The 27,488-nt window shown below is 63.7% G+C and overlaps 1 protein-coding gene across 3 annotated transcripts in view; it reads right to left on the bottom strand.

The window, feature by feature from the left end:
* The window catches only part of GSE1 (Gse1 coiled-coil protein), a 102,101-nt gene that overhangs the window by 50,894 nt on the left and 23,719 nt on the right, over positions 1-27,488 (bottom strand). For 2 of the 3 annotated variants that reach the window (XM_040615157.1, XM_040615158.1), the window contains exon 2: positions 14,504-14,669. In XM_040615157.1, coding sequence (XP_040471091.1) covers positions 14,504-14,669 — 166 coding nt within the window. Of the gene's footprint in view, positions 1-14,503; positions 14,670-26,641; positions 26,701-27,488 lie in introns of those variants that run through there. The other variant, XM_040615159.1, reaches the window with a different exon arrangement.

Below are 27,488 nucleotides of genomic sequence, written 5' to 3'. Positions count from 1 at the left end.
GGTGCCAAAAGGCGCTGGCAACACCTTCCCCCAGCCATGTGCTGGGGGGACCCGGTGACCCCGTGCTGCCCGTGTGGCATCTGTCCGCCCCAGCAAGGGAAAACGTGTGGCAAGGGGGCATGGGGGGCTCCATGTCCCCAGCAGCGGCCGACAGGTGGGATGGGAACGGTGGGTACCGGTTTTCGGTGATGGGAGGTTACGGGAGCGGTTTTGCCTGGGATGATGTGCCAGCACCCACTCCCACGGGGGACAGCAGGGACCCCATCCGGCATGGCTTTGCCCTGTGCCCGGCACCGGGGCGGCTTGGTCACCCCTCTCCATCAGGAAAGCCGCAAGGAGGCCCAGCAGGGCGTCACGTCCGCCGTGCCTCGCGCAGGCGACGGCACGTTCCCCGTCCCTGCCAGACGCTGCTTTAGCACCAGCAGGGATCCAACAGCCTTCCCCGGCGGGCGCCGCGCTGTTTACCCATCACACATGAAAGGTGCCGAGCTGACAGCTCCGGAGACGGGAGAGTGCTCCCGGAGATACTGATGGGCCACAGCTCCTGAGTGCCTTCTCCTGCCGTCGGAGACCCCAAAGGCCACCCCATAGGTGACCCCAGCATGGGAAAGCCCCTGGGCTTCTGCTCCCCAGGCAAGGAGCCTGTGCAGCTTCACGAGCTGGAGCTCTCAGCCACCCCCCCAGCCTGGGGATATCCTTTGGGAACGAGGCTGGGGACAGGCTGGGAAAGGGAGGGTTTTCTTGGGCCCCTACAAGGCAGAGCACGCTGCGCAGCCTGAGGCCACCAAGCACAATTAGCCCCAAGTCCCCCAACAATGATGGGGACAGCACTGTGGGGACACACGCACCTTCCCAGCAGGCAGAGCCCAGGGGACCAGAGCATCCTTCTGGGGCCGGCACGGTGCAAGCCAAGCCTGGGGCTTGTGACCGGCACGGCCCCGACACATGTTACAATAAATATTCCGCACAGACACCGTTCCATATGTATGATCTGGTGGGGTGATGATTTTTCTACTGATCACTGGAAGTGACAGCTGTGCGGAGAGCAGGAGAAACAAAGGCACCGACTGCTCTCCCCGTTACACTCCGCTAGCGACATGATGGTGTGACACGGAGCAGCAGCATCTGGTGGCGCGGGGACTGGCAACCAGGACGGGACGCCTGTTAGCGGCGGGCACAAAGGGGCAGCGATGGGGACAGGGTAGCCATGGGGTGGCTGTGGGGACAGGGTGGAAACAAGGATGGGGTGGCAATGGGGACAGGATGGCCATGCGGATGGCTCCCATCAGCTCTCTTGTGCCACATGCAAGCACTCGGCCCCTCCGTCCTGCCCCTGCCCCTGCCACGGGACAGGGTACTGGGGAGCACCCGCCACCGCAGCACGCCCGGCCCAGGCATGGTCAATATTTGCATTTGATTTGCAAGCGTTTCCTCCCCCCAGATAACGGCGGAGCTGCTGCACGTACAGAAGGGAGAAGCGCTGGGTTTAGTTAATTATTAGCGAACATGCAAATTCCCCCTACATGAGATAACAATAAACACCACGATTTCAGTGAGATAAACAGGGCTTTAAATTTCCAGCAGCCTTTACTGGTGTAAAAATAAGCGTCCCTTATTTATTTAGCTCCTTTGAGAAACCACATCAGTCCCCAAACACAGTCTTTTACTGTCAAGCTACAGTAGAAGCCTTTATAGGCAGCGAAGATCCTGACAGCTACCCCTAGCACAACCATCTTTTATTCATGCTCATAATATAAACTGTATTGCCTCGGAAACAAAAGGATTTAACTCGCTGCTGGCCGGGTGGCAGCGGCCGAGTGGAGGTCTCCAGTGGGGGCACATGGCTGGGATGGTTTTGCTCAAAATGGGGACATCCCACAGGGCCACCGCCTCCTCCAGAGGCCAACCCCGGGCCAGACCCCTGCCCCGCTGCGTCAGCACAGCCAGGGCTAAAATAAAGCCAAAATAAAAATCCCCCACCCAACCTGGAGCCATTAGGCAAAGCCTCCTTGCTCTGCGGCTCCGAATCCCGCCCTGCCTGCACAGAAACAGGCAGAGCAGCAGTTACAAGAGTGGTTCGTATTTAATAATGCAATTTATATTCCACTCTCAACATAAACTATTGTAAAGGCACACTAATGTAAAAATACATCTGGCTTGTCAATAGTTTATCTTCTGGATCTGCATCTAAATCCCTGGGCATTCTTGACTTATGGCTGCACCAGTGTCTAATGAATAAAAAGGTGCAAATTATAGGCCTTGCTTTAATGCTCATCATAAAATTAGATGATAGTTGCAAAAGCTGCATTCTCCTGCCCACAGTGCAGCAATGGTAAGCTATAAATAAAGTGTATTTAATGTATCCCAGCGCTGCGCAGAGCCAGGAAACAGTATGTTACTGCACAGCCTTCAATGGATCCGCCACAAGTTCAATGAAGTGATAACTGATCCATCATGTGAATTTATGTTAACTGTCTGCTCGCAAAGTCACGGCCCCAGCACTGTAAATAGCCGACAATCCTTCCAGCCCGGCCTGCCTGCCAATAAACCTGTCACCGGCAGGCTGGGAGCAGCCACCTTAGGACACCGCAGACAAACCATTACGCTCTTGGGCTTCCTCTTGGTTTTTCCACCCGTTTGTCCGCACGGCGCACCGCTGCCATGCCTCGGTTTACCCGCAGCTGAGCCTCCCCGCCTCCCCGGGGCTTTCCAACCCCGCGCAATGCTTTTCCATCTCCCCGGAGCTGTCACATCAGGGATGCGGGAAGCCCAGATGGGATCCGGGGGGCTGGCGGGCATGTGGGTGGGACGACTCCTGCTCAGGCGACAGGCAAATGCTGCTGGGGGCGGGGGGGGGCACAGGCTGGAAGCAGAACCCTCTGGCTCCTGCGCCGTGCTGGGATGCAGAGCCAGGAGGGCACATACCGGGTGTGCTGCTACATACGCTATGGTGAAGGTGGGTAGAAAGGCTAACTGCACCATGCCTGGAAAGCATCCCCCTCCGGCAAAGATGTGTCCCAGGGCTGGCACCTGGGAAGATGTTCCCGGGAAGGAGACGTCCTCAGGAAGTAGACATCCCTGGAAAGGAGATGTGCTTAAGAAGAAGACGTCTCCAGGAAGGAGATGTCCCCAGGAAGCAGATGTCTTTGGGAAAGATATCCCAGGGAAGTAAACGTCCCTGGGAAGATGCCATCCCAAGGAAGGAGATGTCCCCAGCAGGGAGATGTCCCTGGGAAGGTGTCATCCGCAGGGAGGTGTCCCTGGGAAGATATCCCCAGAAAGAGACATCCCCAGGAAGATGTCCCGCCTTCAAGCAGCCCAAAGCCAGGGAGACCCTCATCCCTCCATATCCAGCCTGCAGCTGGGGACACACGAACAGGCCCTGGCCAAGGGAGCCAGCAGCGGTGACAGCCATGGGGACGCAGCCACCCCTGGGGAGCAAGGTGGCAGCCCGGGAGGTGTGGGGGACACCAAGCCCACGGGACACAGCATTTGCCATCACCCGGCTCTCATTAACGCAGTGCTGAGCAGCCCCTAATAATAGCAACAGTAAATTCTCCTAACCAATTCGGGTCCATTTCTATAAATAATGTAGAATCTTTTTATTTACTGACAGGTTGTAAAAGTATCAGTGAGAATAATGTGAAATCAGGCGCTGCTGAATAATTCATGGCAGCAGCTCTGCTCTCCCCATCCCTGCGCTTCCCTGGCCCCAGCGTTTACACGACAGCACCTTGTGCCCGGGTTTATCTCATAAAAACCAGGACTAACGACCTGGCACTAATTCTTTATCAACTGGGTCTTTTACAGCAAGGGGAGGGAGGAAATAGAAAGAAATAAAAATAACCCTGGGTGCACCCTATAAAAAATGCATGGGCCCATGTGCTCGCCTCCACAAGGAGATGGTGATCCCTGGCGCGCTCAGCACCTCCCACCAGCAAGTTCCTCCGGCCCCCAGAGCCTCTCCAAAAATTAGTATTAATTAGCAGCACTCACAGCTCCACACTGGCATCCCGAGGCAGCGAGTGCAGGAAAGGTGGCACGACCCTACTGGGACACGGGCACAGCAGCGGGACCCATGGGGACACCAGCAGGACCCATGGGGACACCAGCAGGACCTATGGGGACGATGGCAGGATGCTTGCTGTCCCCACACCACCCCTGGGGATGCCAGCCTGGGGTAGCAGATCCCCCCTGAGGGCAGATGGGTTGAATTTGGGCAGAAAAACCAAATCACTGGGGCAGCTAATCCCTGTAACAACCTGATCCGGTGTCCCTCATCCCTCCTGCCACCGCCAAGGGCGATGGGGATGGCGGGGACCCCCCCTGCAGCCCCCACCATCCCCTCCCCAGAACAATACCTATCCACTGCTGTTTTGATGTGTGGCACAAAGCCGGGAGAGCTTTCCATGTAACATGATAAAAGCAAGTCCCCAGCCAGCACAATTATTTGATAATTCTCCCTTAACACCCATCAAATTAAAGCAATGTCCAAGGGCTGCCTGAAGTGGCACTGATAGGTATTAAACTTTAATGAGATTTAATGGCACTGCCCTACTTTTTAAGCGCTCGGGCCTACATTTATGAACATTTAATTTCCCGGGCCCTGACCTCTTTTTTTTTTTTTCCCCCCTTCCCCGGCGGCCCCCCCTGCCCGCCTGCCCGCACAGCTGGTTTCTGTTAGTGCTGGCGGCCGCCCGACCTGGGATGCTCGGGATGCTCGGCCAGCCCCGAGCCGATAGAAATCTCCAGGCGCTGCGGGGTGAGATGTTGACTCTAGCAGGGAGCCGAGACAGAGGGGGAGCCTGGGGAAAAAGGCGGGAGGGGAGGGGGCAGATGTGATTCACCAGCAGCAAACGCGGCCAAATTTACGGAATGACTTAATTAATTTGCTCCCAGGATGACATGACACCACGGGTCAGACTGGTTTGAGGGCCCGCGTCCTGCCGCTCAATTGCATTTGGCTACCGAACGGGTTTAAGCACCCCTTAAAAACAAGCGGCTCCCCGGCTCCAAACCCGCTGTAAGGGGGCAAATCTGGGGGCTCAGACCCCTCAGCGCCCCTGGGGACCGAATGCAGCCACTGATCCAGTTTGTTGCTGCCCTCTAGTGTGTACGGGACAGGCCAGACCCCACTGTCACTTGTCCCCCTCCCCACTCGTCCACCGGATCACCTGGTCGCACAAGATGCTGCATCTCAACATCGCTCCAGCCTGGAGCCCCACCAGCTCCCCACAACCCCACTAACGGGGGCTGCAAAATCGGCACGGCTGAGCACCATGCATCACCTCCTGTCCCGCAGCATGGCCCTGGTGGGATATGGGATGCACGTTTCCCTCCACGCTGGGATGCTGGAGGGGCTGTGGTACCCAAGTTGGCATCGTCATCATCCAACAAGAGGGGCTGCTGGTGTGCGTGCCACCATGGCCCATCCTGGTGTGCCCCATAGCATGATGGATGAGGCCAGGGCTAGGGAAACTGAGGCACACCACAGTGCATTCAGCTTCTGCACTGGGAATGTCCCTCTCCCACCTCCTGACACGTACACCCCCAGCACCCACACCAACTGCAGGGAGTCCAGCTGCAGGAATGCAAAGGCAGGGCAATAAAAGGGAGCGTTATCAAGCCCCAGCAGAGCCGACAGCCTGTGCCGAGGCGGGAGCAGAGCAGAAGGGAGGGAAAGGAGGAGAAAGAAAAAAAAACCCCACCCTTAACCCCGAGATCACTTATCATTCAGGCTGCATCACGCATCTTGAAAGTGCAGACACAAAAATGTAATGTCATAACATTCGCAGTTCAATAACCTTTGCTTCACGAGACGGCTTGAACTGTCAGAGGAGCTGGAAGGTAAATATTTCAGCGCACAGGCACTGAATGCAAAGGCGTGGGGAGGGGGGTCGGCCTCGGCTTCCCCAGCTCGCCTCGACACGTTCAAATATCCCCCGCCGTAAATCCCGGCCGGCGCTGGGGAAAGGCCATGACGCGGATAAAATACGAGCAGATATAAAGCAAGACACCTTTATTGTTTGGCAAAGTCTTCCAACAAGTTATGAACCCGCAGCTTGACCCTAACCCATCATCTTGTTATACAGCGGAAACAAAGCCAGTGCTGGGAGCCGGGGCAGGATGCGGGTGGGAAGGAGCAAAACCCATCGTGCCTCCTCCCCAGGCGATCTTCGGGTGTGATTCGTCCCCAACCCTCCCTGCACCCCGCATCTACCGTGCTCCAGCCTGCGAGCAGCTGGTGAGAGGCACTAGCTGTCCTTCGGGAGCAGACCCGATGTTAGCCCCTTCCAGTGAGCCTCCCTGCCGGGTTACAGTGGTGCAAAATCCCCGCAGCCAGGGTTAATGGGAGCAGGACCCCGGCAAACGCTGCACCTCGCTGTCGGGTTAATGGGGACGCCACGCTGTGCCGCGCTGGGCAGAAGGAAGCGGATTGCATAGCCGGGGCCTTGGTGGGAGCGGGCAGGGAGCAACGGCTGCGGGGCAGGTGGCAAACTGGCTGGGGACCCAGAGGGCATCAGGGCAAGCAGAGATAACCCCCAATGGGGAAAATCCCCCCAACAGCACTGGAAAGCCTGGGAAGGTGCTGGCACCAGGGCTCTGTGTCCAAGGGACTTACATGGCACAGCACCGCTGGCAGTGCCCTGCGCATGCAAGGGGGTGGCACGGCACAGCATGGTGGGGAGCAGCAGTGCCCTGTGCATGCAAGGGGGTTGCATGGTACAGCACAGCACGGTGGGCAGTGCCCTGTGTGTCAGAGGGGGCTGCATGGCACGGCACAGCACACCACAGCGGGCAGTGCCCTGTGCATCCAAGGGGGCTGCACGGCACGGCACGGCACAGCACAGCAGGCAGCAGCAGTGCCAAGCAGCCTGCACAGCCCGTGTGTGGCACACGTTGCATGGATCCCCCTGGTCCAACTGTGCGGCACAGCATGGCATGGACGGGGACAAACAGAGACACCTGCCTGCAGCTGGCCTGGCTCTGCCATGAGGCTGTGCCAGCCGCCAGCGGGGACTCCACACCCCGATCAGTGGGGCGCAGCAGGGCCATGGAGCACGGGTGCTGTGGGAAGGACACAGCACCCGGCTGGCAGGTCCCAGGGGACAGGGGCAGCACGGGGCCCTGGGTGCAAGCACCCAAGTGCCAAGCCCTGGCATCACCGCTGCACCCCAGGGGAGGCGGGGAAGGCGGCGAAGGGGGCACGGCCATGGTGAGGAACAGTTAAACGGCCCCCGCCCGCACGAGGCGTGCGGCAACAGGCACCGTCGCACCCTCCCCGAAACACCTGCTAATGCCGCGCTGGCATGGGGCGAGCGCCCGGGGCGAGCGGGAGGTGCGGCGGCGGCGGGGAGCGCGCCAGGGCCCGCAGCAAGAAGCGGCATGTCTGCCGCTTGGCAGCACAACAGAGAGCAGGTGACAAGCGCGCCGGCGGTCGCTTTATTACAGGAAGCGAGCATGCAAGCATCTGACGCTGCTGCCCCAAGAACAAGCTGCCCCCCCCCTCCTTGCCATTAACCCTCTCGCCCCAGGCGGGGGAGCGGGGGCCCCAGATTCGGGAGGTGGGTGCCCCACTGCAAACCCCGCTGCAAAATGAGGGGGATCAGGCTCCAAGGCCACCCCACCCGGGTGGCATCGCTGCCCGCCCCCACCCCCCGCATGTCACAGCCAGGGCCAAGCAAATCCCAAAGGGAGGAAAAACACACACGTGTGTGTGCACAAACATTTCTCCTCAGCAAACACTCCCCGAGACAACAAAATTAGCTGGCGCTGCCGCCCCTGCACCCGCTCCCATGCTGACCCACTCCTCTGACACAGCAATTAGAGGCAGGCATTAATATTTAAATATTGCCAGCTCTGGAGAAGGAAAATCAAATAAAAACGCCAGCGTGCCGGCAGCGCATCAAGCTCCCACTCCATCAGCCTCAAACTGCACCGGCTGCACAGCGGCGGGGGGCGGGGGGGGGGGGGGGGGAGGGGCGGCTCCTGTGCTGTGCCAACCCCTGGGGGACACTGGGGCATCAGTGCCACGAGAACCCCCTTTCTGGAGGAAATCAGTGTGAGCAAGGAGTTGGCGAGCACGTGGCGAGCAAGTGGCAAGCAAGTGGTGAGTAAGCGGCAAACAAGTGGCAAGCAAGCGGCAAGCGAGCGGCAGTGATGCTCCTGCCGGCTCAGTGAGGCTGGGGGGCTTCAAAGGGACCCCGACCCCATGTTGGCCACGCTTTAGGGGGGCACATGGTGCTCCCTGCACTCTCCAGCCATAAAAGCATCCGCAGCATGCTCCTGCAGGGGGCCAGGGCCAGGTGGGGGGGACACACACATGCAGCCTGGCCCCCCCATGAGTCACCCCCGGTCCCGCGGGTGCCAAGAGGCGGCGTCGGCACAGCAAAGAGGATTTACTGCTCAACGCAAGGGGCTTTAGAGGCAATAACTTTCCCTCCTCTTGACTTAAATGGATTTTAAACTTCAAAAAGGATAGAGGGGGCAGGCTGCCAAAGCGGCCGCCCCCAACGGGTCGACCCCGCGGGCGCTACGCCGCGTGCTGGGGGGGGTCAAAGGGGGGGCTGTGAGCCCAGCCAGGGCCAACGGCTGAGGCAGATAAGGGCCAAGGGAGCCATGCCGCCCGCCCTTGCAGAAGGCCCTGCGATAAGGCAGCCGCCGTTATCGGCGCGGGAGCACCGGGGCACGCTTCCTCCCGCGCCGCCTTGCAACCGCCGGCAGGCAGTGGGGTGCCGGGGTGGGGGGGACACGGGGTGGCCTTGCAGCCCAGCTAGCCAGGGCAGCCGAGGCATGAGGCACAGCAAGGGCTATTTCAAGGGCAATCCCCCTGGCAGCCTGCCCGGGCGGCCGCAACGTGCCAAGCTCTGTCCCGGCTGCCCCTTCCCAGATGGGAGCTGGGGCTGAGTAGTGCTGCCCGGTGGCCCCCCCAGGACACCCACCACCCGGCAGATGGGTGATGCACCAGAGCGACACCAGCGCACGGTGGGGTCTAGGTTGGGTCTCCCCACCAGGACGTGAAGGCAGAGGCAGGCTAAGGCTGTTTCTCCCTGCCCACGCTGTGACACCAAACCTTGCACCCAGGGCTGGCATCAGTGCTGGGGCTTGGGAACAGGGGTGTGACCCACGGCACCATGCCCCCCGGTGTGGGGTAGGAGCACCACTGCCTTGCACCATGGCTGGCACAGACAGAAACCCCCCCGGACACAGCCCCCACACACCCTGACCTCCCCAGGGCTGGTGCCAGACACCAGGGTGAGAGGCAGCGCCTGGGGGAGAAGCCGGGGGGCCGGCGGAAGGAACGGGGGAGTGGATATTAAAAAGAACAGCCCCCACCTCGAGCTGCCCCCCCACCTGCAGTCCCATCCCGGGTGCTGGCACGTCAGGAAGCGATAAACGGTCCTGCCTCCTGCAGCACACACACCCCCGCGCCCCCCCCAACCCGGCAGCCTGGCCCCCCGCCAAAGCCACTGTCTCCGCTGTAATGCTCCCTGCCCTGCAGCCAACACATACACACGCACGCACACTCGTACCCAACGCCCCCCCCCCCCCCCCCCGAATAAAACCCCGGGCGTGCACACTCGTGCGTGGACACACGAGCGCAGGCACACAGGGACGTGCACACACACGCTTGTGTGCGTGCACGCACGCACACCCCAGCCTGCACCCCACAAGCAGGGAGGCGAGCACGCTCGGCGCACACCGCTTGCACCGGCAGCTACCAGCACACCCTTGGGTCATGCACACGCATGTGCACAAACAACCCCCCACCATGCACACTCCCACCCCTCCGGTAGCCACTGGCCTTGGCCGGCCAGCCCTGCGTGCCACTCGCCATCGTCGTCACACCCAGCACCTCCCCACCAGGTTACCCAAGCGGGCTGCCAAGCGCACACGCAGCGGCGCACGCTGCCTGGCCCACGCGTGGCGGCACACCCACAAACCACACGGGCTCACCCCGATGCTCCACGGCCGGCGCAGGCGCACGCTCGCAGGAAGAGGCGCTGGCTTCCCGCTGCCTTTTCCCTCCATTAACTCCCTCCGTGTGGCTCCCGCTCGTGGCCCAACGGGCACCCACAAGGCCACCCCAGCACCCACCCCAGCCCCGTGCCCCCTGCCGTGGCTCAGCGCTGGAGGAGGAGGAGGAGGAGGAGGAGGAGGAGGAGGAGAGCAGGGCACTCACCCTGCTGCTCCAAGGGCTGGCGGCGGGTGCTTGCCCAGGGTTTGGGGACAGCAGTCAGGCACTGGCACCAGCTCCGCCGTGCAAAGCAGTCGCTCGGACACCACAACGTAAAGCGCAAGGGTGGCGCGGCCAGGAGAACGGTGCGGGGAACCGCCAGGCCCCAGGGCGAAGGGCAAGGCAGGCAGCGCAGGCAGGAGTGGAAGAACGAGGACAGAGCAAAGCAATAAACACGGCGGTAGACAATGAGCCGGGCGAGACCAGGTGGCTGTGGCATCACCCCGATGGCAGTGCCCAGGCTCCCCGCGTCGGGCTGCAGGACTCGGTCAGCAACATGGGCAGCAACACGGTCCCTCCCCGGTGCCAGGTGACACAAAACACAGATATGACAGGCGCTGCCCGCTCAGGCAGAGCGGTGTGTAGGTAAACTGAGGCACAGCCCCGGCGGCAGCACCCCGCGCGCTCGGCTCAGGCAATGTACAGACAGCAAGGCGAGAAGACGTGCCAAGGTCGGTGCTGCTGGCTGAGCCCCTGGCACTGGCCTGTGAGCCCCTGGGCCCTGCCGGCCCACAGGAATGACCCAAAGGGACTCTGGGGACATGGGGACCAAGCACCTCAGCCGACACTGGACCCTGAGCCCACAGCACCCAGCACGCCTAATCTGACCCCAACATCCCCCAGCTGCAACCTCCATCCCTCACACCATGGGGTCCTCAAACCCTCACGCGATGGGGTCCCCCACAACATGGGGTCCCTCGACCCCAGGGTGACCCCTGTCCCCCACCTGACAGGGTCCCCCAAGCTGAGGGCAACCTCCATTCCGCCGATGATGGGGTCCCCCAAGCCAAAAGTGACCTCTGTCCCCCAAACGACGGAGTCCCCTCAAGCCCAGGGTGACCTCCACTCCCTATGCCATGGGGTCCCCCAACCCCAAGGTGACCTCTGTCCCCTACACAATGAGGTCCCCCAAGTCCAGGGCGGCCTCAGTCCCCCACACCATGGAGTCCCCCATCCCCAGGGCGACCTCTGTGCCCCACACAATGGGGTCCCCCAAGTCCAGGGTGACCTTCATCGTCCCCACCACGGGGTCCCCCAGGCCCAGAGTGACCTCCGTCCTCCTCACCACCATGTCTCTCAACCCCAGGGTGACCTCCGCACCACCACCCTGCCCCCCAGGTCCCCCAGGCCCAGGGTGACCCTCCATACACACACCCCCACGGGGTCCCCCAGGCCGAGGGTGACCTCCACCCCCCCACCACGGGGTCCCTCAGGCCCAAGGCGACCTCCACCCCCCCACCACGGGGTCCCTCAGGCCCAAGGCGACCTCCACCCTCGCCACCTCCACCCCCACCCCCCCAGCAGCAGAGACCAAGGGGCCGAGGGGGGGCTCTGCGGGTGGCGGGTGCACACCAGCCCCCTCCCTCCCTCCCTCCCTCCCTCCCTCCCTCCCTCCCTCCCTCCCCTCCCGCGCGGCCGGTCACCCACCACAGCCCCCCGCCGGGGTCAGCCCCCCCACCCGGCGCTGAGGCGGGGGGACCCGCGGCGCGGGGGGGGCACTCACCCAGCGGCCGCGCCGTCCAGCGGGGGCTGCGCTCCTCCATGGGCTGCGCGGTGGAGGGCGCGGAGCGGAGCGGAGCGGAGCGGAGCCGAGCCGAGCCGAGCCGAGCCGAGCCGAGCCTTCCCCCCGCCGCTTCCTGCTTCCCTCGGCGCCCGCCCGCCGCCCCGGGAGCCGCACGGCTGGAGCGTGACTCACCGGGGGCCGGGCCGGGCAGGGCCCCGACGGGGGCGGGGGGGGGGGGGCGGCCGGCTGGCACCTTCCCCCCGGGGAGGGAGGCTCCGAGGGGAGGTCCCCTAGAAGGGATGCTGGGGAAGGAGGGGGACACACACCTCCCCGCCGTGGGGGTCGCGGTGCACCAGGGACGGGGGAACCCCCCCTCATGGAGCAAGACCCCCCCCCAAGAATTAGGGTGAGGGGGGTCAGAGCCCTGACTCTCACTCACAGGCAACAGAGCTGGGGGGATGCCTGTGCCAGGCACCGATGAGGGCAAGAGGCTGGGGCGGCACCCACCCTTTGACGCCCACCCCAAAGCTGCCCGCACCTCCACACAGGCTCTGGGACACCCCTGAGCCATCACGGTGTGCGCCCAGGGTGGTCCTGAGCTAGGACCCCCACAGAAGTTTGGGGTGCTCCCACCACGGCCCCCGCTGTGCACCCCTGCACCGGGCACAGGCACTGGGACAGCATCGTCCCCTCTGGGTGGGGATCATGGTGGTCACCCCTGTGCCACCCCACGGGCTCTGCCCGCACCAGAGCCACCAGTGACACCAGTGGGGTGGGGCTCTGCCCACTCGCAAGCGGAGGAAGTTGCCGATCATTTACAGCCATGACAAGCCATGCCGGTCAGCTGCGTGTGCCGGACAGGCTCGGCAGGCTCGGACAGGCAGGACCCTGAGCAGAAGGGAGGCTTCGGCCAGGAATCCGGGTCCGGCACTGCTGGCCATGAACTCACACCCCTGCAGGAGGAGATGCCACAGGGGCATCCCGCCAGCCCCCAGCGAGCTGCCACACCACCATGTGCACCCGCCCACCCACTCACCCGAGCCCCTTCCCAGCTCACCCTTGCCTCCGCTTCCCCTCCATCCTCCTCTTCCTCCAACAGGCCCCACTGCCTGCCATGCTGGTGCTGCCCGCCACGCTGGTGCTGCCCACCGCCTCCCACCGCCCTCCTCACCAGCAGCACCAGCACTTTCTCCCCCCCCCCCCCCATCTCCCTTCTCCCGTTCTATTTTAAATTTTTATTGCATTCTTTTTAAAGAATACAGAGGAACAAATGCCCTTATCAGCAATTCTCACAAGGTATAAAGAGCCGCTTTTATCTTCCTGCCTTTACTAATCTAGAGCAAGCCAATGCCTGTTAATTTTTTAATTTTCCTAGTGAATGCATTTGTGGCTCCGTCAGCACTCATCCGCACACGCACGCTCTCCTCCGCATCCTAGCCCGGTGACCCCGTCATGGGATTGCCACCGTGCCAGCAGAACGGTGGCAAGCACGGCTCGTGGTTTTGCAACCACAAAGGAGTTTTGTGTGCCAGGAAGCCCTGTGTGTCATACGAGGCTCACTGGGACACCCTGGGATGTGCCACCGGCTGGGAAGCCCCAAGATACCGTGGTACCGCCGGGGATGTCCACCTGGCTCTGCCCGGCCACGGTGCAGGCAGCAAGCACCACGGGGGATGCTGCCAGCGTGGGCCTCCAGCCTCGGCACGGAGATGGATTCCTGTGCCAAGCCGGCCAGCCGTCACCGCCACCCGCTCCGGCCGAGGTCCCTGCAGGGGCACGGGGGGGGGTTCACCCCCGGAGAAGGGAGGGCAGGCGCAGATGAGGAGGGCTGGGAGCGCCAGCAGCCGGCCGCGGTGCGCAGATGAGATGTGGCAGGCGTGTAACAAGCCATTAGTCACTGTCACCTTTGCCCGGCAGCCACTGGCAGGGTAATAAATCCCGAGCTGACTCCGGCGGGCCCGTTCCAGGCCACGGCTCCCAGCTTGCCTCCGCGACGCTGCCGGCTGGGCTGTGAGCAGCTTGCAAATGCATCCCGGTCCCCCCAGGGGACACAGCGCCTTGCGGGGTCCCAAACCGGGGCCAAATCCCTGTGGGGCTGATGGATGGCCGACACGGGCCACCACATCCCCGGGAAATGTCCTTCCCTGGGGACACGGGGGGGTCACAAATCCCCCCCCCGCCCAAGCAGCCCCCTCGCCCCACAGAGCCCGCCCCGGCTCCCTGCCCGCTGCACCTTGCGGTTCCTGGCTCTCCCCAGCCCAACACCAGGAACCGGCACCGGCAGTTGCTGCCAGATCAAAGCAGCCTGGCGTGGCACAGTGCGGCACAGCACAGCACGGCGCGCCCGCCGGGAAGGGCTGGCAAACAAGCCAGTCCAGGGAGGCGGCAGGCGGGAAGCACGCATGATACCTCTTCCAAAAATGCTGCTGCTCCTGACGGACGGGGCAGCCAAGTCCCAGGAGCCGCGGCCCGACCCAGCCCTGGGGGCCCCCCCAGCTCCCCAGCACAGCCAGCCCAGTGCCGCGGCTCTCCCCGGTGCCCACGGCCTGACTCATGGCCCCCGGGACGACAGGCAGGGACTGAGGTGCCGTCAGGGTCACCTCTCCACCAAGGGCTGCGGGTTTCAGAGCTCCAACCCCAAACTGCTGGGCGCAAGCCTTCGCCCTGAGACCCAAGCTGCAGTAGCACCCCACGGCAAGGCAGGGGACAGCCCCTGGGGACAGCACCCCTGCATCCCCTGGCATCCCTCCGGCATCACCTACTTGTGGCTCCAGCGTCTGCACTCTCCGCATCCAAAGCCGTCCGCTGGCCGATGTCCGGGGCAGTGCCACCGCCCGTCCCCGGGATCTCCCCAGCACTGGCCACCCGGTGCCGGGGCTCGCCAGCCGCTGGCTTGGTGGTGGCTGTCTCGAGGGATGAAGAGGACGCCTGGAAGAGAAGCAGGACAGAGACTCAGCGCCTTTCCCTTCCCCGGCCTGAGCGCAGTGGGGCCAGAGCACCACCGGCACAGGTGGGGGGCACGGGGGGGCCGGGGCACACAGATAGAAGATGCTTTTGTTTTCCAGCCGGCCGGTGCACGTGGCCGGCGCGGGAGCCACACGCCAGCCCGCGCCGCGGGGCTACAGCTGGATCCGGCCGATGGCTCCCAGCACAGCCAGACAAGAAAGGCTGGACGGGGGCGGGGGGGGGGAGAGGACATGAATCAAAGCGGCGTCCCCTTGCTCGCTGGCGGCAGCTGGCCGGTTAGGCAGCTCCCGATTACTCAACCGGGCAGTGTTTACTCGAGATCAACAACCCCCCCATCGCCTTCCCTGCCAGGCAGGCAAGGAAAACATGCTGCAGGGATGGGGACAGCATTGCTGCTTCTTGCTCGGTTTGGGGACAGTCCCACTCCCCGACCCCCAGCGTTCCCCAGCGCTGCTGTGGCCCTGTGTTTGTTGTAGCTGTCACGCTCCCGCGTCAGGCGCACCCAGGCACACAGCTTAGGCTGTCACCACTTCTGTTTATCTTTAATAAAACAACAGCCAGCTACGCTGCATGTACCCCGGCACCGCCACGCCGCGCCGGGACAGACGCACAGCCAACCTGGTCCCAGGTCCAAGAGGGTCCCTGGGATGCTGTGCCCACCCTGCCATAGATGACATCCACAGGGGACGCTGACACTGGGATGTTTGGGCCAGGGCTGCAAGAATTTTATGTTGATTCTGTTTTTCTCAGGGTTAGTCCTATAAACCTGGAAAGCTGAAGCGAGATGGATGGCAGGTAGATTTTTTGCTGGGAAGCCCTTAGACTCAATGAGCCACGCGTGCGAGCGGACGTATAAATTTACCGTTTGCTTCCTGGAAAGGTTTAATTTATGGAATCCATATGGCAGTACCGCACAACCGCGAATGCTCAGCACATCCCGCGAGTCCTCGAGTGCCACCACATACTGGCTCCAACTGGCAGGGCGCCACTGGCTGCCCCGACGATGGTGGGATGCTCTTCTCTTTCCCAACGATTAACAGAAGGTGACTTTCACAGTGGGCAGGCGACAAGCCCAGGGGTTGGTCCCCATCCCTGAAAGCTTGGCCACGGGATCCCTGAAGGTGGCAAGGACATCTCTCCCAGGGTCCCGGGGGGATGCCATGCCACCGCTCCTCCTCTCAGGGTAATGCCCCCGGCAGCAGCAAGCAGCAATCCCCTACCTGTGGGCACAGGAAAGGGCTGGGGCGCACTTTGATACCCAGAGCAACTAATCACTAATTAGCATTAATCATCTCCCATCATGCATCACAGCAGCATTGGGCAAGATGTAGTCAGGGAGTGCCGAGACGGGCCACGGTTGTGGTGGGGAAGGTGGATTTCGGCAACGGTTGCTGGGCCAAGGCCGGCACCCTCCTGCTCCTGGAGGGAGCCCTGGCAGCAGCCCCAGCCCCCAACCCACCCACCAGCCCCCCACTCTCTATTTTCCCACCAGGGGATGCCGTGTTGCAAAAGCACCGGAGATGGGGGGTCCCACCCACCCCACCGGAGATGGGGGGTCCCACCCACCCGCCCAAGGGGCAGCCAGGACCTGTCCCCCCTCAGGGTCTGTGCCCCTGGGACCCCCCAGGCAGCAGCCAGAGCTGCCATGGAGCACTGGCCGCCTCCTTGCTTTAACTTCACCCCGCCGCTATCTGTCAGCAAATCATCCCCGGTTACACAGATAAGGAATAATTGATGCAAAGGAGCCATCTGTTTGCGAACACAGAATATCTGCTCAATTAGAAGGGATCTGTCCACCCAGATAAAGCATCGCAGCAGTCCCTCGGGGGGGGGGGGGGTGGTGGTGGTGGGGGCTTCCTCCCCAACCACCACGTCCTCTAAGACTCACCCCCAATTAGAGGTGAGTGGCTTGATTTGGGTGCTAATTTGCTAAGCAGCACCCCAAGGTGCTCAAGCAAAGGCTGGGAGGGGAAGGGTGCTCTGCCACCAAGCGCTGAAATTCAATGGGGGGGGCCAGCAGTTCCACCATGTCCCACCATGGCAATGCTCAGCCTGGCCCCGGGATTCGTGGAGATGCATATCCCCACGGGTGGACAGAGGGGACCAGCCAGCTGTGCCTGCTCAACAGTGCTGAGCTGAGGCCGGCCCGTTCATTGCATGGGTGGATGGCTGCAGAATTGCACCCAGGGAGCCTGCATGTGGCCAGAAGGACTCAAGCCCAAGCCTGCAACAGCTCACAGCATGCACCGGTCATGCACCGCCCTGGCGGGGACCAAGGCCACAGGGCACAGCCCCAGGCAGCATCCAGGTCGAGGGTTAGGTGTGGAGTGAGGCGATATCAAGGTGACATCATTATGGGATGTTACTAACACAGGAAGAATTGAGCTGACATGCAGGCGAGGGCTGCAAGCCAGGGGAGATGGGCAGGGACAGGCAGAGCAGCTCCACAAGTGACAAAACCAGGGGAGAAAAGGCTCCAACCAAAGCTTGCATGGATGGCCCCACGCACGGCACTCCCTCGAACCCCCCTGCGTGGCATCTGCCTCCACCTTCCCCAGTGGGTCCTCAGCACAAAGGACATGGAGAGCTCAAGCCAGGTCAAAACACAGCCGGTGGCCTCGAGGGACAGGCACAGAGAGGCACGTCACCCATGCCCCCAACACCAGCACGGCAGCACCGTGGTGACCCACCTGCCCTCGACTCAGTGCCCAGGGCAGCAGCTTCGCAGCCAGAGAACACGATAACGGCAAGGGCAGGGAATGGTGTCCCTCTGCCCGTCCCTCCCTGCCGAGGGCACATTCCTTCTGCTTCTGTCACCGGGATAAATACCTGCCACAGCACTTGGCTCTCCCCTCGGCCCCGGCTTTGGGCTGGTGGTGACGGAGCGGGAAAGCAAAGGGCCGTGGTGGCTCTCCGGCGAGGGATCTAGCACGCAGGTGGCCACGCCGGCATGCTTCCTGTGCCTTCGGGACACCCAAAAACGCGGCTTCCCCATTCCACCTCCCCTGCGCCTCGCCTGCTGCCGGGGCGGGCTGTGGCGCGCGCACAGGGGTGATGCCGCCCATGGGGATGCCGCCCACAGAGCGCCGCGGGCACAGCAACGTCCCCTCCACCCCGGCAGCACCGTGCCCGCACAGCTCCAACCTCCGCCCTCCCGGGTGGCAGCACCCCGGAAAACCCCCACACTCCCAGCAGCCAGGGCACCGGAGGTGGATGCGGTCACCGCACTTCGCCTCTTGGCTGGCATCACCACGGCGGGCACAGAGCCCGGCAAGCACCGGCACAGCTGCACCAGCAATGGTTTTTGGCACAGCCTCCGTGCAAACTCCCATGAGTGAGCAAAGGCTGAGGCGGGGAGGATGCTCAGCTCAGAGGGGCCACATCCTGCACCTCCTGGGGGACGTGGGGAGCCAGTGACAGAAGGAGGAGCCCCAGCACAGGGGGAGCAGCATATCCCAGCACCCGGCTTCAAGGTTGGAGGAGTGGATAAACCCCTGCTGCCGCTGTCCCCAGGCCTGCGAGGCAGCACTCAGAATAAAAAGTGGGTTTGGAGTGTTTAGGGCTGCAGGGAGCAGGCTGCCCCCGGCTCCCGTTGTTGGTGAGGCCACCAAGCCCGCCGGCTCACATTGGGGCTTTATGGGGCTTTAGCACCACCACCGCAGGCACAGCCCCTGCCGCGTGTTCGCCCAGCCGGTTTCAGCTGCTATTCCTTCCAAGAAGCTTTCCCTCCTCCTTCTCCTCCTCCTCCCAGAGGCCTGAAACCAAAGGGTTTTCCCCCAAAAGCAGGCTGAGCTCGGAGACCTGGCGTAGCGAGGGTCCCTGCCGGTGGCACGGCTCAGCACCCCAATGGGTGCCCACAGGAGGGGTGGTGGCTGGATCCCCACATCCCTGCCACCACCGTGTTTAAAGTTTCTCAGCCGTGTTTGCTGGCGGGAAGTTGGAACCTGCAATTACAGCTGTGCTAACCCCTCATTAAAAAGGGGAAGAGGGGGGAGAAAAAATTGGAAAGAAACAAAAGGCTCCAGAAAGAGACACACGGTGCCGTTAACCCTTCCCAAGCTGGGGGTGTGCCCAACCCAGGCGGTACCCCCTGGAAAACGAACACGGCTGCAGGGATGCATCGCTGCGGTGGCAGGGAGCCAGCAGTGACACCGTGTGCTGGGGGTCAGCCCATCCCTGCAGCCATCACTGCCCGCCCGGATCCCCACTCCAGGTCCCGGCGTACCAGTGAAGCCGGCTGTGCCGTGGCACGGCCCAGCTTGCCGGCGGCACCCGCGTGGGCATGGCTGCAGCTGCGCCGGAGCCATTTGTCACGGCAGGGCTGTGGTTCCTGCTCGCTCTCCAGTAGCGACACCGTGACGCCTGCTGCAGGAGCCCACACAATATGTTCACACTCATCTCACAGCTGCCCCCAGACAGCCTGAGGTGCCGCGCTCCTCCCCGGCGCGGGGGCCGGTGTGTGCCGGCAGAGCCACGGCACGCTGGCGAGCCACCGGCAGCGGGGCAAGCGGGGATGGAGGGGGCCGGACAGGCGGCACTGGAGACTGTGGTCAGGCTGGACGCCACATGGCGAGACAACGCTGGAAACACCACCAGCACCGGAGAGGGATGCGCTGGTGGCCCACCCACCATGCTCAAGCACCCTGACCCAGGGGCCAGGCTGTGCCATGAGCCCAGGGAACACCGGGCAGGGGGAACGGCCTGACCCTGACCCCCGTGTCACCGCAGCCCACCCTGCACCGCACCGGCAAAGCAGGTTTGCAGCCACCCACCACCGGCATGGCGGAGGAAGCGCCCTGCGGAAGCGGGTGCAGCACCTCCCTGCTCGCTGCTGCTTTTGGGGTGGAGCATGGCAGCCCCCAGCAGCCCAGCCCCAGCAAGGGTCTGATCCTGCACCCACCCCAGCATGGCCGCATCCCCTTGGTACTCCCAGCCCTGGGGAGCAGTGGGTCCCCACGTCATCCTCCTGCCCCCCCCCCCCCGGTGACACCACCTCACCCACCGTGGCCTCAGCGGCTCTGACAGCCAGCTAACAAGCTGCAGGCAGCAATTTGGGTTATATATAGCCCCAAAGTGACTGCATCTAATTGCTCCAGCACGCACCAGCCCCGCCTCAGGGTCCAGGCGCTGGGTGCAGAGGGACGGGGCGAGCGTCACGTGCTCAGCACCCCCCACAAACCCCGGCTGTCAGCCTGTGTCACCCCCACACCCCAGACCCCCCGAGGCTGGTGGGGCACGAGCGTCACCCCATCCCATGCCAGCCCCAAGAGGCAGGGCTGTTCTCGCCAGCTTTGTGCCGGGCCATAAGCAGCTTTGGCTAAAGCTGCCGTCCCAGCCTGTCCCAGCCAGGGACCCTAAGCAGCTTTTGTCCCCTCTCATTAAGGGGTTTCAGCCAGGGGGCTGCGGGGTGCAGCACCCAGCACCCCCTCGCCACAGCCCGTGGGCTCCGGCCAGCTGCTCCAGCAGCCCCAGGAGAGAGGGAGGGATGGAGGGAGGGAAGTGGTCCTGCCACCGGCCCCCGGCCCTTTGTGGCAGCCCCCGTCCCCTCGCAGCAGCTGCCAGGCGAGGCGGCGGGCGCAGATGCGGCTGGGGGGGTGATGGTGGGGGGGTCCCCCGCGGCGGCTCCCCATGCCGGCAAGGCGAGAGGCGGCCCCCGCGCAGCCGCCGGCGGGGAGGGGAGCCAGAGCCGAAATTGTTTGCCAGCTTCCTCGAGACGGCACAATGGAGGGCGCGCAGGCGGATCCGGGGTCAGGGGTGAGAGCAGCAATAAGTGGTTTATGCCTTTTGTGAAGAGGCTGAACTGACAGCTCGCTGGATTAACAAAGACGTCCTCTGTTCCCGGGCAGGTCATGTGGAAAGCGCTGCGCCGACCCCTGTCACTTCTTTTTTTTGCAAGAACAGACATTTGTTCGCCAGCGAACGGGGAGGTGATGGAGGGGGAGGCGAGGGGCACGCAGCCGCTCACTCCCGGCTTTCCTCAAGCTCCTCTGGGGCTCTGGGCATGGGGACCGGCGGCTGCTCGCTGCTTCGGCAGCCCTGGCCATGCCACATCCCCTCCCGTGCCTCAGTTTCCCCATGCTGTGGGATAAGCCGCAGCTGGTGGCCATGCACGAGGTCCTGGGGACTTCCAGCACCCCTACCCCACTGCCCAGGCAGTGCTGGGTCCCGCCCTGCCCCGCTCCTGCACCCAGAGCCCCCCATGCTCGCCACCCCATCACCCCTAGGTTGGCTGGGTGGGATGGGACCCAGCGCCCTGCTCTGTGCCGAAGCAGCCCCTGTCCCACTGTGGGAGCACACGGCTCTTGCTTACATCTGCCAGCCCCTGCCAGGCTGGGAAACATTCCCTCCACCCTGCTTTCAAGGCAGGGAAACTGAGGCAGGGGAGGATGTGAGCATCCCAGCCAGGCACAGACAGCAGGGCTGGCAGCAGCACCTCCGCTCCTGGTGCTGAAAGGAGAGCTGGCTCTGCAAGGAACATCCAGCCCTCTCGAATCCGCAAGCGTTTCCCCAAGGCTGTGCAGCACCGAGCCCTCACTGTCATCATTAGACTTCAGAGTGAACAGCTGAAAAAAGCAGTGCTATTCTACACTGAGACAAACTAACCTGGCCAGACCAGCGACCCCCCGGCCTCAGCTGTCCCTGCAGCTCCCACCTCCCTCTACCACCACGCCACAGCCCTGGCTCCAAGCCAACATTACCTCTGTCCCCCCAGCACCATGGGGCCCCGGGCCACCCAAATCCTGCAGAGACCCCGCAGGACACGCTGCTGCTGAGACCTTGCTCCATCCCGTGTGCTCCCCATCCGCATCTCAGGGGACACCATGACCCTGCAAGCCAGCATGGCACCCAGCTCACCCACCTCCAGCTCCGGAGCTGCCAGGCAGTCTGCAGCTGCTGTCCCCACCACCCTAAATACCTGTGTCCCCTCCCTGCCACCCTAAATACCTGTCACGGGGAGAGGCAGCTGCCCCAAGGGGCTTTTTACTCTGGAAAATCCCACCCGCCCCACAGAGGCTCATGTTTTCGGGGCATTCCCACATGTGCGAAGCCCCGCTGCATGCTCAGGGGTAAACTGAGGCAGGGAGAAGCAGCCAGGTCGCTGCAAGGCTCTGCCAGGCTCACCGTGTCGGGTGAGGGGACCTGGCTGGGGGACCCTATCCAACTCGGGGAGGGGTACATCACGGCACTCACACACATGGTAGAAGCCCTCGTCTGCCTCGGCACGGGTCCTGGCGAGGGCCACACGCCGGCTGGGCAATCAGCTTGTGACGCGGTGGAATTAAAGCTTCAATCCCCACCGTGTCCCCCTTCTTCATCCAGCCAGGCAGCTTAGTGCGCCGGTTCTCAGCTCCCGCCTGCCATCTAAAGACGGACTAACCACCAGGTCCGGCGCTTCGTTAAGCTGCGGATTAAATGCGCACCATCTGCAAGGTGAAACTTTAATGCAGGATAATACCTGCGGCACATACTCTGCCATGTCACCGCTCGCCCCTGGCAGGCCAGGCAGGTGGGCACAAAGTCCCTGCGGTGGCATGAAGACCCTTAGCAGCATCGTGCCCATCAGCAGGGATTTGGAGGGCTTCACACACACGCAAGCGGTACCCAAATTGGATGTCCCCATCCTCCCCGCTGTCCCTCCGCCCCAGCACAGCCCCATGAGGACCCATGCCACAGCCCCCACCCCAGCAACCCCTGTGTCCCCTCTGGGGCAGCCCCCCCAGGCAGGGGACACCCAGGCACTTGGGGAGGTCCTACCATCGCCTCACCTGGTTAATTACTTTAAGTGATTACAGGTCCCCTCATCAGGACAGCAATTAGATCCTGTAGCCAGGAGCTGTCTTCCCTCCTCCCCCAGGGGAAAACATGGGGGGTCTCTGCCTTGTCCCCATTTTTAGAAGCAAATCCCACGTCTCCAGCCCTCGAAGGTGACCCAGGTGCCCGCTGCTCCCACAGCTCAGCGAAGCCCCTAGGGATGCCCAGGCCAGCAGCATCACCCGAGCTGCAGCAGTGACACCCGGACTGTCCCTAGCTACGGTGGGGACAGAGCTAGGCTGAATGTCACGCAGAGGCAGGAGGGATGCCGGGTACCACTCAGCAGGGAGGAGGGATGCTGGCAGGGGACAGCACACCCCAAAGGTGGGTGGGGGAGGATGAGGCACCCGCCTGCCGACTCAGCACCCCGACGAATTACACCAGATTACAGGTCCCTGCTCAGGTCAGCAGGGAAAGGAGCCAAGGAGGCATTCCACCTCCTGGCCTGCTCCTGCTGGAGGATTTACAGCCAGGACTTGGCGACGGGCTGAGTAATTAGTGCCGGGAGGGAGATGGCTGAATCAGCACCCAGCAATCCACACCAAAGGGACGGAGCTGGAGGAGGGGGGATCGCGAAGCCCCAAGCTGGGGGGGGGCTATGGAACTGAGAGCAGCCCCCTGGGATACAGGGGGCAATGGGTGACCCAGCAGTGTCTGCCAGCAGGGAGGTCAGCCCTACACCTGTGAGCACTGGGGGAAAGCCAGCTGGCTCAGCATCCCCCATCCCCAACCTGCTGCTCTGGGGTCAGCTCTGGCTCAGCACCTCTGAGTTGGTCCCTTGAGGTGTCACTTTGGGAATGCCCCAGGATGTAGCTATGGGCCGCAAAAGCCCCTCATCCCACTCATCTAAACACGAACATGGCTCTGCTCCTCCCTTCATGGCCTAGATGCTGCATCCCAGGATGCTGGAGCCCCGGGATGCCCAAGCATCCGCCCAGCCATGCCCAGGCAGCTGCCATCAATTTACTGGGGTTGGGAATGGCAGGGCTGGCTCGCCAGCAGAGCCGGCCCCTGCTCCACGGCTGATTACAGCCATTTCCCTGCCTGTTCCCCCTCCCTGCTGTCTGCCTCCTGCCTCCGTCTGCTGCCTGGTTTTACGAGGGCCATTTCCAAGAGGTCGCTGGAAATAGATTTTTATCACCTCGTGATAAATATCGTTTACGGTGACATTACTGCTCAGAGCAACCATGCAGAGGAGGGAGGAGAGGTGGGCTGGGGGACACCCGCCCATAGCCCCCAGCTCCGCTGAGCCCCTTCTCATCATCCCTGTCCCCATCCCTGCAGGTTTGGGCAGCGCCAAGCCCTGACACCATCCATCTATCCACGCAGCGCAAACAGAGGGAGCCGCATCATTAGCCCCGCGCACCATTAAGCACTTAAAAAGCCATAGGAATAAGCCGCGCCATTAGCTGACAAGCGAGCTGGGAGGGGAGGGATGCACAGTAGTGGTGTGGGGAACAGAGTGTGGAGCGGGGATCTCACCACCCTACACGCTGCAGAGTGCCCACAAAACCCCTGGGAGAGATGCTCTGGTCCCCCGAGAGCTGCCGTGTGGCCAGGAAAGGGGGGCAGAACAGCCTCCTTCTGCACACAGCTCCAGGGTGGAAAACCAGGGGCTTTCAGAGCTGACATCACTTCTGCAGGGGTGAAGCCACCTGGCACTTCTCCAGAGGGAGTTTTCAGGAGCGCAGGGAGAACTGGCTCCCTGCTCATCCCCTCTGAGCCTGCCCCCACCAGGCTGTGCTTTAGGGACGGAGCTGGCCCTGGGATCCAGGAGAAAAAGCCACTGCTGGGCTGAGAACTGCAAACTCATGACAGCCACGGCACCGGCACCGGGTGTTGCAAGCCTGTGCAGCAGCGATGCCGTGGCCCAGGGGAGCACAGGTCCTGCCCCGGCCAAGCCCGCAGGCAGGACAGCTGCCAAGCTGTGCCCACAGGCAGCTGCCACTGGAGAAGGGCACAGCAGCGGGCAGGGGGCCAAGGCCAACCCGCTGCCCGTGCCAGCCCTGCCACACACCACGCTGGGCGCCGGCCACCCCCGGAGAGGACAATCGCCCCTTTCACCAGCGCCGAGCTGGGGGTGTCACCAGCGGGGATGGAGCCATGGTCCCCAGGGGGCCTCCCTGTGGTGAGCACCCCTGCAAAAGCAGGGGTGAAACACAGCAGCGAGCCCCGCCATGGCACCGGCGGGAGAGCCAGCCTGCAACACCCTGCAAAGAGCAACCCTCACCCGCAGGCAGAGAGCGCGGCAATGCCAGCCTGTGCCAAGAATCCTGTCTTCTCTCCCCAGCCCTGGCACTGCGTCCCTCGGGCAAGGTACCTCCCCAACATCCAGGAGCCAGCAGGGATGCCAGGGGCACAGGCAGAGGCTGGGCAGCCACGGGGGGAGCCCAGCGCTACATTTTGGCTGCTTCTTGCAACACGCAGTGCAAACCCGCCGCGGGGCAGAGCCCCGGCGTCTCACTTGGCAAGCAGCCCCGCGGCGTGGGGCTGGGAGGGAGGGAGGGAGCCGGGCTTTGTGTGGGGACAGGCCTCGGCGAGGCAGCGGCAGCAGCCACCTGCCATGAGCCACCGCGGCGGCACAGCCCCTCCTCTGCTCTCCACAACCGGCCGGTGGAAAACAACCCCGAGAAGGGCCAGCCCGGTTGGCACTACAGGCTGCATGGGCACAGCCAGCCCCACACGCAAGGGACGCAGCAGAGATGTCATCTCGCTGCCAGGACACATGCGTGGGTCAGCGGGCACTGCCCCCGTGCCATCGCCCCCGCTGAGGCTGCGCCAGCAGCTGGCACTGTTCCCTGGTGCCACGTCCCACCTCAGGAGATAGGGCTCCCCTGGCAGCCCCCCAAGGATGAGGGGTCCCTCATCCATCCCCAAAGACCCCCACGGCAGGCAGCGTGCCCAGCGGCAGGACGAGTTACCGAGCCAGCTGCCTCTACCGAGCATGAAAGGGCGTTTGTTCACCTGGCGAGCAGCTCGCTGGCCCCAGGGACAGGCTCCTGCCACCGCCTCGTGGCTCCCGGCACGCAGGAGCCACCGCCGGAGCCAGCATGCCCTGGCAGGGCCACCTCCCTGGCGGTCGTGGTGACCTTACGTGTCACTGCAGGGAGAGCCTGTGCGCTGCTGCCAGCCCAGCGCTTGGCCCGGCACACGGCTCCCACCGCCAAGGCAGGCCCGCGGCTTGGCACCCACCGTGCCCGCCGCCTGCCTGCGGCCCCACCGCATCCCCCCTCCTCCCCGCCGGCTGGTAGGGGGCTGGGCAGCAGCTGCAGGCAGACAGACACCCAGCAAGAGCACAGACCCCCGCCCATGCTGCCCGGAGCCCTGCGGCGGAGGTTCGGGCATGCCCTGCCCGCAGTGGGACCGGCACAGCCCGGGGGCAGGAGGCGAGGCCAGGGGGCGAAGGGCAGGCAGCCCCTGGGGATGCTGCCTGCTCCAGGGCCACCCAGCCGCGGGCATCCCTCCGAGGCAGACGGCTCCAACCTCAGCCCACCCAGCTGAGCACCCGGGGCGGGGGGCAGCTTTGCCCCCCATCACCCACAAACAGAGCCAGGCACTGCCAGGGAGGCAGTGGCCACGTGGCCCAAACCCCTTCACCCCCCTGCCGAGCACCGCTGTGCCCCTGGGGTTGCCAGACCCGCACCCCCCGAGGATGAGTGCATGTGCTGCAGCCCCGGGGGAGCGCCCCTGTTGGGATGCCCCCCAGGAGAGCAGCCTACAGGCTTGCTGGGGTGCAGAGAGACCATTTTACTGGTTTCTGAAATAAAAATAATATAAAAAAACCGCCAGCCAGCCTGGCAGCACCGTACAAACTTCGCGGCAAGTTGCGCCGAGCCCCCCTGGTACCCACGGCAGGCTGGGGTGCCACAGGGGGTCCCACTGCTGCACCACCCCCCCCAGCCACACCCCCCCACACCCACTCCACAGCAGGGGCTGCCCCCCAGGCCCCCCAGCCTGGCAGCTTGGGGGGGCACGCAACAAGTCCGGGGGGGTTCATCACCCTGCTCCCCCCTCCGCCCCCAGCAAGGACACCCCCTTCCCCCGGGTACACCACACACACACACCCCCCTTCGGGCTGGGGGGTTGGGGTGGGTACAGGCAGCTGCCTACCCTGCACCTACCTGCGGGCTGCGGGCAGGAGCGGGGACCCGGCGGCAGCGAGCGGGAGGCGGCAGCGCCGCGCACACGCACCATCAAATCCCGAACCGCCGGGCGGGGAGGGGGGGTCAGAGAAATTAATAACCGAGAAAAAGGCACTTACCCCCTCCCCGGGGCTCGCCGCTGTGCCGCGGGGGTGGCTGGAGGGTGGCGCTGGGGAGGATGGGGGGGATCAAAGGCTGGCGGGGGGGGGGGGGGGGGGGGGGGGGGGGTCTCGCCAGCCCCCGCTGCCTGCCACAACAAAGAGCCAGACACAACAAAAGCAGCATATGGTCAGAGCCGCGCGGGGCTGTAAATTAAACATAAAGGGAAGATTAGATAATTAATGAGCGCTCCCGGGCCGGCCTCCGGGGGAGGGGGCTGCCTGCTGCGAGGAGCCCTTCGCCCCGCGCCCAGCCCCGACGGGGAGGGGGAAGCGACGGCTCCGGCAGCCCGGGGGGGGCCGGGGGGGCACCTGTTGGGAGGGGAGGGCGGGCAGCGGCCGGATCCAGCCCCACCAGCTGCTCCGGGGCGCAGCCCAGCCGGACCGCCAGCGCCTAAGAGGATTAACGGGGGCACGCACTCCCCCCCCCCGGGAGCAGTCCTGAAGCTGCAGGGCTGGGGGGGGGTGGGTATCCCCCGTGTCCCCCCCGTCCGAGGGCTCCACCCCCGCCCCAGCCCCGCCAGTGGGCAGCCAGCATCCCGGGGTGGGGGGGACAGGGACCTCTGCCTCCCACCACCTCTAGGGGTGGGGGGCACGGCTTGCCATTGCCCCCCTGCCCGTGTGTGTGTCCCCCGCAGGCAAAGCGGCTCCTGTGCTGCCAGGAGCAC

Source organism: Falco naumanni, chromosome 15 (genome assembly GCF_017639655.2).
Source record: "Falco naumanni isolate bFalNau1 chromosome 15, bFalNau1.pat, whole genome shotgun sequence".
Lineage (NCBI taxonomy): Eukaryota > Metazoa > Chordata > Aves > Falconiformes > Falconidae > Falco > Falco naumanni.
This window is presented reverse-complemented; position numbering and strand designations above follow the sequence as displayed.